This window comes from Callithrix jacchus, chromosome 5 (genome assembly GCF_049354715.1).
Source record: "Callithrix jacchus isolate 240 chromosome 5, calJac240_pri, whole genome shotgun sequence".
NCBI lineage: Eukaryota > Metazoa > Chordata > Mammalia > Primates > Cebidae > Callithrix > Callithrix jacchus.
Genome location: NC_133506.1, coordinates 74,646,518 through 74,659,837, shown reverse-complemented (window position 1 = coordinate 74,659,837; position 13,320 = coordinate 74,646,518). Strand labels below are relative to the sequence as shown.

The following is a 13,320-nucleotide window of genomic DNA, read 5'->3' as shown; positions in this document are numbered from 1 at the left end:
GGCCGGCCGTAAGCGTATTCAGTTCTCCCTATGACCACTGTACGGCCAGGAGGCCAGGGTCTGGTGATCGAGGCATGGATGGGTACCTAGGAAATTTTTGCCCCCCTCAACACCTGCGGGTTGGTATCTGCTCTCGCCGAGCGGCCCTGTAAGACGAGTCGGGCGGGTGGCACCCCAGGGCAGTGACTATGGGATCCCGGCTCAGCGGTCTGTCCCGCCCGGCCCCCAGCGTCCTGCCAACGCCCAGAAAGAGGGTCCCGAGCTGATAACCAGGGGAACCCAAAGCTCACAGCCCAGCGGTAACGGACCTGCCTGGAGACGGGTGGAAGGGTAGGAACCAGACGGAACGTGATGGAGCAGTGCCAGAGCCTAGGGCACCTGAAGGGATGAGAAATTCGCTCCCCCAGCAGCAGGTCTCCTCACCGGTTGCACTTTCACAATCGCCTGCGGAGCCTTCGAATGTACGCACGCACAACCCCCGGGTTCGGCGACTCCGATTTAAACGGTCCAAAGAAGAGCTCTGACATCGGTATGTAAAATTTTGAAAAATATCGGTATTTCAACTGTTTGAGAGCACATAAATCTTGTATATATTTTGATGAGTTTTGATAAATACATAAACCTGAGCAACTCACAGTTCACATTTCCATCACTCAACGTTCTTGCATGTCCCTTCTCTAAGGATCCCCACTCCTCCTTTCCCAGAAGCAATCTCTGTTCTAATTTTTTCTGTTTTTGTGAGTTGGAGTCTTGCTCTGTCACCCAGGCTGCAGTGCAGTGGCGGGATCTCATCTCACTGCAAACTCCGCCTCCGGGGTTCAAGCTATTCTTCTGCCTCAGTCTTCTAAATAGCTGGGACTACAAGCCCGCACCACCACACCCGGCTAATTTTTGTATTTTTAGTGGACACGGGGGTGGTGGTGGTGGTGTTTGGCATGTTGGTTTGGCTGGTCTCGAACTTCTGACCTCGTGATCTGCCCGCCTCTGCCTCACAAATTGCTGGTATTACAGACAGACATGAGGCACTGCACCTGGCCTCTATTCTAATTTTGACCACCATAAACATCGTTTTTTGTTTTTTGTTTTATTGAGACGGAGTTTCGCTCTTGTTACCCAGGCTGGAGTGCAATGGTGCAATCTCGGCTCACCGCAACCTCCGCCTCCTGGGTTCAGGAAATTCTGCCTCAGCCTCCTGAGTAGCTGGGATTACAGGCACCACGATGCCCAGCTAATTTTTTGTACTTTTAGTAGAGACGGGGTTTCACCATGTTGACCAGGATGGTCTTGATCTCTTGACCTTGTGATCCACCCGCCTCGGCCTCCCAACATCAGTATTTTTTAAAGCTCCGCGGTTGAGACAAAATTGGGAACTGCTTAAGGGAAACACCTGGAGCTGGAAGACGCATTTGTTTCTTGAAAAATGAAAGGAGTTCAACAGGCCGAGATGGCACAAGAGGTCATGGCTCTATCTCATTCCTTCCCATCCAAGCCAAATTTGTACACAGTGGCTTTCTGGAAAGTTATCAGGGACCACAGAGGGGTCAAAGGCCACAGACATTCTCAGGCCTGGCCTTAACCAACTTCAGGCAACATCTTCTCCAAGAGCCTTCATTTCCCATGGTTGCCTTGACACTAGTCTGCTGGCCCTTCCCAAGTGGCTCCTCTCTCCTGTCTCTTTTTCTTTCTTTTCTTTTCTTTTCTTTTTCCTTCCTTCCTTCCTTCCTTCCTTCCTTCCTTCCTTCCTTCCTTCCTTCCTTCCTTCCTTCCTTCCTTCCTTCTTCCCTCCCTCCCTTCCTTTCTTTTTTTTCTTTTGTGACAGAGTCTCACTCTTGCCTAGGCTGGAGCGCAGTGGTCCATTCTTGGATGACCGCAACCTCTGCCTCCTGGATTCAAGCGATTCTCTTGCCTCAACCTCCCAAGTAGCTGGGATTACAGATGTGCACCACCACGCTCGGGTACATTTTTTTTTTTTTAGTAGAGTCGGGATTTCACCATGTTGGACAGGCTAGTCTGAAACTCCTGACCTCAGGTGATCCACCTGCCTCAGCCTCTCAAAGTGTTGGGATTACAGGCATGAGCCACCACGCCCAGCTCCAGTCTCTTTTTCGGTTCTCCCAGTAAATCCTGGGTTTCCTCTGGTAAGATTTTCTCTCCTCATGCTACACATGTTCTATGGACTCAGCTATTTCCTGCGTGATGAGGGCTCCTGAATCTGGCTCCCACCTCTTGACTCAGATTTATAGTGCCTGCTGATACCTTCATGTCTCTGCCATACTTATTCCAGTCTTTCTGCACTCCCAGAGAGTGGCCAGACCCAGACTGGGAGATGCATCCTTGACTCTTCCCTTCCCCTACTGTCTTACTTCCAGTCACCACATCCTGTCAATTCTATTTTCTCAATAATAATCCCCTTGTCCACCGACCCTCCTTCCCCATCTCACTGACAACCCCTCAGCCTCTCTTGCTGGATTGTTGTAGAAGACTCCTCTGTAATCTCCCTCCGTTTGGAACAGAGAATCATCTTTTTTTTTTTTTTTTGAGACGGAGTTTTGCTTTGTCACCCAGATTGGGGTGCAGTGGCCTGATCTCGGCTCACTGCAACCTCTGCCTCCCGGGCTCAAGCGATTCTCCTGCCTCGGCCTCACGAGTAGCTGGGACTACAGATGCGCCACCACCACATCGGGCCATTTTTTCCCCCCTTGTATCTTTAGTAGAGACGAGGGTTCACCATGTTGCCCAAGCTAGTCTCGAATTCCAGACCTTGTGCTCCTCCCGACTTGGCCTTCCAAAGTGCTGGGATTACAGGTGTGAGCCACTGCACCCGGCCTGTTCTTTTTTTTTTTTTTTTTTTGAGACAGAGTCTCGCTCTGTCGCCCAGGCTGGAGTGCAGTGGCGCGATCTCGCCTCACTGCAACCTCCACCTCCAGGATTCAAGAAATTCTCCTGCCTCAGCCTCCCGAGTAGCTGGAATTACAGGTGCTCGCCATCATGCCCAGCTAATTTTTATATTTTTAGTAGAGACCGGTTTTCACCATGTTGATCAGGCTGGTCTAGAACTCCTGACCTCAGGTGATCTGCCCGCCTTGGCCTCCTAAAGTGCTGGGATTACGGCCATGAGCTACTGCGCCAAATTTTCTAAAATAAAGTTTAAGAACAAATGCCCCATTCTTTTTATAGAATTATAATTGTAGCGTTTCCCTTTTCATAGCATATAGTATCTTGCGGATTTGTTTGCATGTCTATTATTGATCTCCCTGACTAGAATCCACCTACTAGGTAATCAGTAAATACAAACAATATTTGAAGAAATGAGAAATGCCTCTTGGGCATATATTTAGACTGGCTAAAGGCACTGAGACGGGGAGTGAGGAAGAGGAAGCGGTTGTTCTCCGGGGAAATGAGCCGGGAGGACCCTTGAGAATGGGACTTGACAGCATTGCGAGAAGAAAGAGCTTTCCGATCAGCGGGGACCTGCGCTGAAACCCAAAGGTCATGAGGTTGCCGATGATAAGAGCTTCTTGGACTGTAGCTGGGTAATGTCGGAGGCCCAGCACCTCCAAGAGATAAAGAAATCTGATTTGAGTTTCCGTTCCAGTCAGCTCCAAGCCTCCCAGGGATGCAGGGACTGTCCATTCCCTCCATCCACTCCCACCCTTTCCGGTCCCCTTGCTCTGCCATTTTTTGCACTCTGCAAATCCCTCACCAAACTGAGCAAAGTTAGACTGAGAGAAATCAGTCTTCCTCAAGGAAAGTTCAGGCCTGGGGTCCTCAGACATCCAGGGGCTCCGTGACAATCTGTGACTGCTGAGCAGTCTAGGGACACCGCCTCTCCAAGTTCGGGACCCTTGTTTCTGAGGCCAGCTTGGTGGGAAGCTAAAGGCATACGGAGGAGGGGAAGGGGAGCGTGTCTGAGTCTTCGGCATGGCGGGGACCCGGACCTCAGCCCGGCATGGCGGTGGCGCGGCCTCAGGAGATCCACAATTGTCGGTGTAGAAGGGGCTGGGGGCCGCTCCCGGCAACTGCGGAAGCCGAGGTGCCCCCAGGCTAGCCCAGGTCGGTTTCCGTTCGTCGGTCCTGGGCGGGTAGATCGGGCGCTGCGGGGCCGTGCCACCTCGCACCCTCTCAGGAACAAAGGGCTTGGCTACGCGCGGATACCCAAACGTTGGGTTAGAATGGCATTCGGGGAAGCCCTGACCTGCGCAAGCCGGAAGAGGCCAGCAGCAGCTTGAGAATATACTGCTCTCGCGATGTTTTTCGAGAACGCGGCGCCGCGTTCGCGTACGGAGTTACCAAGGTAACTGGGCGGTGCCTGAGCGGGCGGGAAGGAGGCGTTCGTCTAGATTTTGTCCGCTTGCAGGGAGACTTCAGGAGTCGCTCTCTTTGAAATTCCGGCCTCTGAGACCGCCGCCCCTGTTTCCAAGGGCCATGGGCCGGGTCTCAGGGCTCGTACCTTCTCGCTTCCTGACGCTCCTGGCGCATCTGGTGGTCGTCATCACCTTATTCTGGTCCCGGGTAAGACCCACGGCTGACATCCGTCCGCCCCTATTCCCACCTCGGAGTGGTCCCAGCCCCATCTTGCCCCTCTCCCAGTGTCTTACCCACTTAGGTCTTCTCGTTCCCCGCCGCCCCCAGGCCTGCCTCGCCGCCCGTCCCTTTTTCACTTCTCTTCCTCTCTGCTCTGCTCCCAGGACAGCAACATCCAGGCCTGCCTGCCTCTCAGGTTCACCCCCGAGGAGTATGAAAAGCAGGACATTCAGTGAGCTCTCTCGGAATGGGCTGGTCAGAACGGAGAGGTGGTGGGAGTGGAGGGTTCTTAGAAGTCCAAGGGCCTGAGGCTGTCCACTTCCTTTCTGCAGGCTGGTGGCCGCGCTCTCTGTCACTCTGGGCCTCTTTGCAGTGGAGCTGGCCGGTTTCCTTCTAGGAGTCTCCATGTTCAACAGCACCCAGAGCCTCATCTGTATCCTTTCCTCCTGCTCACCTTTCCCACACGACCATTTCCATCAGGACTCCCTTCAGCCACCTGACACCATAGTGTCTGCTGTAACCAATCTCTCCAGTTCGGATATCTTCAAACATGTGCTAAATCCTGCTGTTTACTAGGCACTTAAAATCCCAAAATGAGAGTAAAACAGTTTTCGGCCAGGCACGTTGACTCATGTCTGTATTCCCAGCAGTGTGGGAGGCCCAGGCAGGAGGATTGCTTGAGGCATCATAGTGAGACCCTATGTCTACAAAAATAATAGTAATAATGAGAACTTCACCTTTTTTGTTTATCATGAGGAGGAGGCAGACACATATCTGTAATTCAGTGATAAGCAGGGTGCTATAGGAGTGTGTAAAGAGGGGTGGGCGCGGTGGCTCACGCCTTTATTTCAAGCAACTTTGGGAGGCCAGGACAGGTGGATCATTTGAAGTCATGAGTTTGAGACCAGCCTGACCAACATGGTGAAACACCATTCTCTACTAAAAATACAAAAATTAGCCGGGCGTGGTGACGGCACACCTGTAACCCCAGCTACTCAGGAGGCTGAGGCAGGAAAATTGCTTGAACCTGGGAGGCAGAAGTTGCAGTGAGCCGAGGTTGAGCCACTGCACTCTAGCCTGGGCAACAGAGTGAGACTCCGTCAAAAAACAAACAAGCGGGACACGGTGGCTCAAGCCTGTAATCCCAGCACTTTGGGAGGCCGAGGCAGGTGGATCACGAGGTCAAGAGATTGAGACCATCCTGGCCAACATGGTGAAACCCCGTCTCTACTAAAAATTCAAAAATTAGCTGGGCGTGGTGGCGTGTGCCTGTAGTCCCAGCTACTCAGGAGGCTGAGGCAGGAGAATTGCTTGAACCCGGGAGGCGGAGGTTGCAGTGAGCCGAGATTGTGCCACTGCACTCCAGCCTGGTGCCTGGTGACAAAGTGAGACTCTGTCTCAAACAAACAAACAAACAAACAAACAAACAAAAGGTAGAAAGCACAATGGGAACTCAGAAATGGCAAAGGAAATGAAGCACGTGGGTCAGAGAACTGTGAACCAGGAGTGCTAGAACCCTGGAGGCTGATTCCAGCAGAGCATATCAATTCGCTGTCAGCACTCCTGTGTGGCATGGTAGGAGAGCCTACTCTTACCTCTCATCTGAAGGGTCCAAGCTGGCCTCTAGATGTGGGGTAGGCTAGCCTGAGGTCCCATCTATGCAGTTACTTCTGGTCTCTCCTCATATGACCATCCTACAATTCAGAAGTCAGGGCTGCTGACTCTAGCCCTTGCAATATGGTGAGGGAGCAAGCGATGAACCTGAGTGCAGATGCCAACCCCACCACTGATGTTTTCTGATCCATCACTATCTGTCGATCCAAAGACTTTCCTTAACTGTGGTGCCTTCCCAAGCCATTGGGGCTCACTGTAGTGCATCCGTGGCCCTGTCCTTCTTCATATTTGAGCGTTGGGAGTGCACTACGTATTGGTACATTTTTTTCTTCTGCAGGTGTGGTAACACCCAATATTTGGGGATGAGGGAGGAAGGTTTACCCTAAATCTGAAAGTTTTCCCCCACCCGGTCCCTTCTTCCATGCATGAGATCCTGTAGTCTTTTTCATCCCCCATCCCCATGCCACCTGCCCTATACTTTCAGGGGTGGGGTCTCTAGTTTGGAGATTTGCATATTTATATTGAAAGGATTTCTGAATCTACCACCTGCTTCGGTAGTGCCCTTCCAGCTGTCACTGAAATGGCTTTATTCATCGCCATCTTTGGGCTGAAAAAGAAACCTTTCTGATCACCTTCCTGATGGTCGAAGGCTACATGGGAGGCCGCTTCGTATTCCTGGAAGAAGAAAGGCATAGGCTTCAGTCTTCCCCTTGGAAACTGCTTCTGCTAGAGGATATGTGTTGGATGTATGGGATTATCAGCATTGTATTTAGTGTTTTGTAATAAAATATGTTTTGTAGTAAGATCAAGAGTTATATAGTTTTCAGGGGACAATTGGGATGGCTTAACTATTGAAGAAAAAAACAACTACGCTGTTTTCTAGTCCTGCAGACCGTAAGATACTTGATATCGCTTCTATTTTGGTTATTACGGTAGACGTCTGGGGGAAGGAAGTGGGCGGGGATATGTAAATAAAAGTGCATACAGTTAGAACGTCCAGCACGTAAATGATTGGAGCATTCTGGGAAGAAATAATTTATTCCTTTTCTCAGCTGAATGAAAAAAATTATTTTAAAAGAGATGAAAGCAAATATAGCAATACAATTGGAAGGATGTTAAATAGCAAGGTGGCTCGTACCGACGCGTTGTATACTCACCCTAGCTTTTAACGGAATCTCTTTCACTGAGTCCGGAATATCCGCCGTTTATTAAGATATCGTCAGGTGGGATAATCCTTACCTGTTCCTCTTCGGAGGACAGATAAAACATGATGATTGGAGGTGCATGAAACGTGATTAACGTCTCTGCGTAATCGGGACTTACAACACCCTGGTTACTCCTATCTGAATTCTCCTGACGATCTTTTTTTTTTTTCGTTGTTTCGTGTTAAATATTAGAACTAAAATAACTCTTGGAGTGTTGTGGCTAGCGGTTTTTTGATTGTTGTGTGGTGTCGCTCAGGTTTGTCTGTTCTTGAAAATTGTGATGTGGCTCTCTGTTATTAAGAAATTTCTTTCTGGAATTAAGGAGTTTCGGTAATACAAAACGGACTTCTATTTTTCTTTATCCTTTGACGCTTACCTCGTCTTAGGAAACACTGCACATTGCTAACCGTAATGTTGTGCATACATGGGTGATTTCCCTTAGGATGTGCAAAAGCAATACTTAAGAGAAACTGTTTTGCTTGCTTGCTTTCCTCTCCTCCACCCCTGCTTTTGAGGCAGAGTCTCGCTCTGCCGTGAAGGCTGGAGTGCACCGCTCCCTGAAACCTCAGCCTCCTGAATTCAATGGATTCTCCCAGGTGGCTTGGATTACAGGCAGGTGCCACGATGCCTCGCTATTTTCTTTCTTTTTTTTTTTTAAGTAGAGACAGAGTTTCACCACGTTGGCCAGGCTGGCTGGTCATGAACTCCCGACCTCAGGTGATCTGCCCCTCTCCGCCTCCCAAAGTACAGGGATTACAGGCATGAGCCACTGCTTCTGGCCTTTTTATTTGTAAATTTTTTGCTTTCCATACTTTATACCAGTACAATTTATCATACAGTTATGTATATACATAGATATATTTGTTTTTGGAGAGTCGTTTGTTAAACATCTACCGGTACACCCCCAAGGAACTGCTTGTCACCAATGACTTCTCATTCCTAAATCCAGACTCACTTCTCAGACTTGAGCTTGGCCTCTCTTCAGCATATAGTATGTTGACCACCCTCCCTCTTTTTTTTTTAAACATTCCCACTCTGTTACCCAGGATAGAGTGCAGTGGTAGGATTATGGTTCACTGCAGCCTTGAACTCCCAGGCTCAGATGATCCTCCTGCCTTAGCCTCCCGAGTAGCTGGGATGGCAGGTGAGCACCACCATGCCCAGTTAAGTTCTAAAATTTTCTGTAGAGACAGGTTCTCACTGTTGCCCAGGCTGATCCCAAACTCCTGGGCTCAAGCCATCCTCCCTGCTAGGCCTCCCAAAGTGCTAGGATTACAGGCATGAGGCCACCGCACCTGGCCCACTCCCCTCTTTTGTACTTTTTGCTTCCTTAGTTTTGGAACAATGGTTTCCCTGGTTTGCCTACCACTGTTCTGGTTGTTCCTTCTCACATTCATTCAATAAATACTTAGTACCTGCAGTATGTCAGTTACTGGGGACATAATACTGGGTTGTCTCCTCTGCTTGCCCCATAAGTGCTGGTGATCACTACTCCTCGGGTGACTTCATTTACTTCTTGTTTTCAGACATCAACTAGATGCTGCTGGTTTCCAGATTCCAGCTTGCTGATGTGAGCCCTAACCCAGGGCAAGGACTACAGCAACAAGCTCTGCAGCCAGACAGCCTGCCGGGTCCAAGTGCGGTTTTTTTCTGTTCTTGGTTGTGTGATGGGCAGGAGGTCACTTTCCCCTTTCCCTCTCTGCCTCAGTTCCCTCATCCACACTCACACTTTTTTTTTTTTTTTTTTTTTTTTTTTGAGAGAGTCTTGCTCTGTCGCCCAGGCTGGAGTGCAGTGGCGTGATCTGCAAACTGCACTTCCCAGGTTCAAGCGATTCTCCTGCCTCATCCTCCCAAGTAGCTGGGATTACAGGCACCTGCCACTGTGCCTTGCTAATTTTTGTATTTTTAGTAGAGATGGAGTTTCACCATCTTGGCCAGGCTGGTCTTGTGATCCACCCGCCTCGGCCTCCCAAAGTGCTAGGATTACAGGCATGACCCACAGCGCCTGGCCACACTCACATTTTTTATGTGAGTAACAAGTTTGTCTCTGGGGTAATGCTGCATCAGCCTCAGGTGATCTTTTCCTGAAAGGGTCAGGTACTTCATCAAGGCTGTATGAACCATTTTGAACCTCTTGCTAATTTTCTGTAGTAGATTCCTGTATGTGTAGCAGAATTCTCCTGCATTTCCAGCTTCTTCCAGGTGGTGGGGAAAGGCTATTTATACCCACCAAAGGGAAAGATTGGCTCAGATCAGTTCACAACAATATCTCATGGGATCACTGAGAGAATTAACTGAGACAATCCAGCTATCTGTTGGGATAAAAGGGTAGCAGAGTGTCAGGAGTGTGGTAACTGCTCTCTGCCTCTCTCTCTGCTCAGTGCCTTTTCCCTCAGTTGATTTGGCTCTTGGGATTCTCCCATCATGGTGGACAGCTGCTGTTTTTGCCTGTTCAGCATCCATCCTTTTTTTTTTTTTCTTTTTTTTGAGACGGAGTTTCACTCTTGTTACCCAGGCTGGAGTGCAATGGCGAGATCTCCGCTCACTGCAACCTCTGCCTCCTGGGTTCAGGCAATTCTACCTCAGCCTCCTGAGTAGCTGGGATTACAGGCATGCGCCACCATGCCCAGCTAATTTTTTGTATTTTTAGTAGAGACGGGGTTTCACCATGTTGACCAGGATGGTCTCGACCTCTTGACCTCATGATCCACCCGCCTCGGCCTCCCAAAGTGCTGGGATTACAAGCGTGAGCCACCGCAACCGGCCGAAGTTATGCATTTTTGCCAAGAATGCTACAGAAGTAATATGCCCTCTTGGGGAATTTTTAAAAATAAATTTGGGCTGGGTGCAGTGGGCTCCCACTTGTAATCCCAGCACTTTCAGAGTCCGAGGCGGAAGGATCATGAGATCAGGAGTTCAAGACCAGCCTGGCCAACATGGTGAAATTCTGTCTCTACTAAAAATACAGACATTAGCCGGGTGTGATGGTGGGCACCTATAATCCCAGGTACTTGAGAGGCTGAGGCACGAGAATCCCTTGAACCCAGGTGGTGGAGGTTGCACTGAGCTGAGATCGTGCCACTGCACTCCAGCCTGGTGACAGAGTGAGACTCTGTTATACACACACACGGACACACACACACACACACACACAAATAAAATAAATAAATTTAGAATAGGGAAGATACTTTTTAAAACTTTTTCGGAGTTTTTATTATTTTTATATTTATTTATTTGTTTGTTTTATTTATTTATTTTTTAGATGGACACCACCATACCTGGCTAATTTTTGTATTTGTAGAAGAGATGGGGTTTCACCATGTTGGCCAGGTTGGTCTCGAACTACTGACCTCAGATGATCTGCCCACCTCAGTCTCCCAAACGTGAGCCACCTTGCTCAGCCCTATTATTATTTTTGAGACAGTGTCTTGCTCCATCACTCAGGCTGGAGTGCAGTGGCATGATTATAGCTCACTGTAGCCTTGACTGCCCCAGACTCAAGCAATCCTCCCACCTCAGCCTCCCTAGTAGCTGGGACTACAGGCATACACCACCACTACCTGCTAAATTTTGATGGCGTTTTTTTTTTTTTTTTTTTTTTTGAGATGGAGTCTGGCTCTGTTGCCAGGCTGGAGTGTGGTGGCATGATCTCAGCTGACTGCAGCCTCCACCTCCCAGGTTTAATCAAGCAATTCTCCTGCCTCAGCCTCCTGAGTAGCTGGGACTACAGGCCCCTGCCACCACACCCAGCTAATTTTTGTATTTTTAGTAGAGACAGGGTTTTATCAGGTTGGCCAGGATGGTTTCGCTCTCTTGACCTCATGATCTGCCTGCCCTAGCCTCCCAAAGTGGTGGGATTACGGGCGTGAGCCATCATGCCTGGCCTGTTTTGTTCTGAGGCAAGATCTTACTCTGTCACCCAGGTTGGAGTGCAGTGTTGCCATCACAGCTCACTGCAGCCTTGACCCTGGGCTCAAGCAATCCTCCCACCAGAGTAGCTTGGACCACAGGTGGGTGAAAACATGCCCTGCTAATTTTTTAACTTTTTTATAGAGGCAAGGTCTCACTTTGTTACTCAGGCTTGTCTCAAAGTCTCAGAGTATGGTAATAAAACACTGAAGGCATAAATGAAAACACTCACACACATATATTAAAATGTTTAAACTATTCATAGTTTAAAAAATCATAAGCAAATGTCAAACAATAGATGATAATCTAGGGGAAATATTTTTAATTCATATTGCAGAGAAAGGGCTAATTTTTTTTTGAGATGGAGTTTCATTCTTGTTGCCCAGGCTGGAGTGCAATGGCACGATCATGGCTCACTGAAGCCTTAGAAATCCTGGGCTCAAGTGACCCAAGAACCTCAGCTTCCCAAGAGGCTGGGAATACAGGTGTGAGCCACCACACCTGGAGAGTATTTTCCTGTCTAAGAATTAGCCTTACATATTTTTGCACACAGGTGAAAGGGGAATGTGTGGGTTATTTTTTGCAGCTTTGCTTGTACTGGGAAAAGGCTAGAAACAACCTGAATGTCTGTCAGTAGGGGACTGGTTACATTATGATACATCCATACTATGGAATACTATGCAACCAGAAGAAAGTGGATTCTATGCATTATAATGGAACAATGTACAAGATACATTAAATGACAAAAGCAAGGTATAAAAAAGTGCATGTAGTTTGCTTCCATTGGTGTAACTACACAGATGATTGCTTACATATGCATGGACCATCTCTGATAGGGGGCATAGGCAACCAGGAGTATTGGCTGTTGTGAGAAAGCAGACTGAGTGGCTGGGATACAGGGTAGGGAAGAAATTTTCTCCATATGCTCTTTTGAATTTTTGAAATTTTGAACATAAGTAGTGTGTATGTGTGTTTTTAAATATACAAGGTTGGGTGTAGTGGCTCACACTTATAATCCCAGAATTTTGGGAAGCCAAGGCAGGAGGATTGTTTGAGCCCAGGAGTGTGAGACCAGCCTAGGCAACATAGTGAAACCCCCATCTCTACAACAAAATTTTAAAGATTAGCCGGATGTAGATTTGGTGGTGTGTGCCTGTGGTTCCAGCTATTTGGGAGGATCACTTGATCTCAGGAGTTCAAGGTTGAAGTGAGCTTTGATTGTGTCACTGCACTCCCTCCCGGGTGACACAGTGAGACCATGTCTCTGAATAATAAATAAAAATTTTAAAACTGTAACATTTTTGGGTCCAGGCATGGTGGCTCTCACCTGTAATCCCAGCACTTTGGGAAGCCAAGGCTGGTGGCTCACACCTGTAATCCCAGCACTTGAGGCCAGGAGTTTGGGACCAGTCCAGGAAACATGGTGAGACCCTCATCTCTATAAAATAGATATAAATATATATAAAACTATAACATTTTAAACAAATGTGAACCTGTAGCTGTTTCAGTTGCTTGTGTGGAAATGAAGCTATGCCAGAGGCAAGCATAGTTGAAGAACAGAGAAATAGATTCCAGGTGACATCTTTTGAGTACCTGGATCCTGCTGATTCTAGCTATGTTCTAATTACAAGATTCTTTCTTTTGGTTTAATCTGTTTGAGGAGGGTTGGCAAGTCTCTTGGTCATTAAGTCCATTACAGCAAAGATCATGCTGTTTTAATAATCCATTTTGTGTTTATGATTGTAGCTTCTGATATCGGCACAATAGCTGGCATTGTAGACTGAAAGAGCCCTCACTTAACAAATGAGAAAAATGAGGCCCCAGGAGAAAGGCGTTTGCTCCAGGACACCGTGCAGAGTGGGAGAGCTCTGGACTTGACCAGACTTGGACTTGAACCCAAGTCTCCTGGCTGTTAGGCCAAATGAGTTGACTCAGTTCAACAAATGTTTATTGAACACCAGAGCCAGGTCCTAGGCTTGGCATGTAATATGGAAGGTAATAAGGAAGATGTCAGGTGGGTACAGTATCTGTAATCCCGGCATTTTAGGAGGCCGAGGTGGGCGGATCA

The 13,320-nt window shown here is 48.3% G+C and overlaps 1 protein-coding gene and 1 non-coding gene across 3 annotated transcripts; both read left to right on the top strand.

Annotated features, from left to right (window-relative positions):
* Window positions 1–4,300: 4,300 nt before the first annotated feature.
* Window positions 4,301–6,941, top strand: TMEM107 (transmembrane protein 107). 2 transcript variants are annotated; one of them, XM_003732894.6, is made up of 5 exons: window positions 4,301–4,512; window positions 4,689–4,756; window positions 4,857–4,957; window positions 6,379–6,454; window positions 6,697–6,941. In XM_003732894.6, the coding sequence occupies exons 1-5, from the start codon at window positions 4,426–4,428 to the stop codon at window positions 6,764–6,766; spliced, it is 402 nt and encodes a 133-aa protein (XP_003732942.1). In that variant the 5' UTR covers window positions 4,301–4,425; the 3' UTR covers window positions 6,767–6,941. The 2 variants fall into 2 exon arrangements, with proteins under 2 accessions (XP_003732942.1, XP_002747980.1); XM_002747934.7 differs by having other exon boundaries at window positions 6,379–6,475.
* Window positions 6,942–7,354: 413 nt separating this feature from the next.
* LOC118154331 (U8 small nucleolar RNA) lies at window positions 7,355–7,486 on the top strand. Its single transcript, XR_004744199.1, has one exon. It is a non-coding gene; the product is annotated as a U8 small nucleolar RNA (small nucleolar RNA).
* Window positions 7,487–13,320: the final 5,834 nt, after the last annotated feature.

What these genes read in the sequence shown, in the direction of transcription:
- TMEM107 (XM_002747934.7), top strand. Translation starts at nt 4,426, where the DNA reads ATGGGCCGGGTCTCAGGGCTCGTACCTTCTCGCTTCCTGACGCTCCTG. An exon ending in CAGCACCCAGAGCCTCATCT is followed by an intron (nt 4,958 to 6,378) that starts GTATCCTTTCCT and finishes TGCCTTCCCAAG; the next exon opens with CCATTGGGGCTCACTGTAGT. An exon ending in TACATTTTTTTCTTCTGCAG is followed by an intron (nt 6,476 to 6,696) that starts GTGTGGTAACAC and finishes CTGCTTCGGTAG; the next exon opens with TGCCCTTCCAGCTGTCACTG.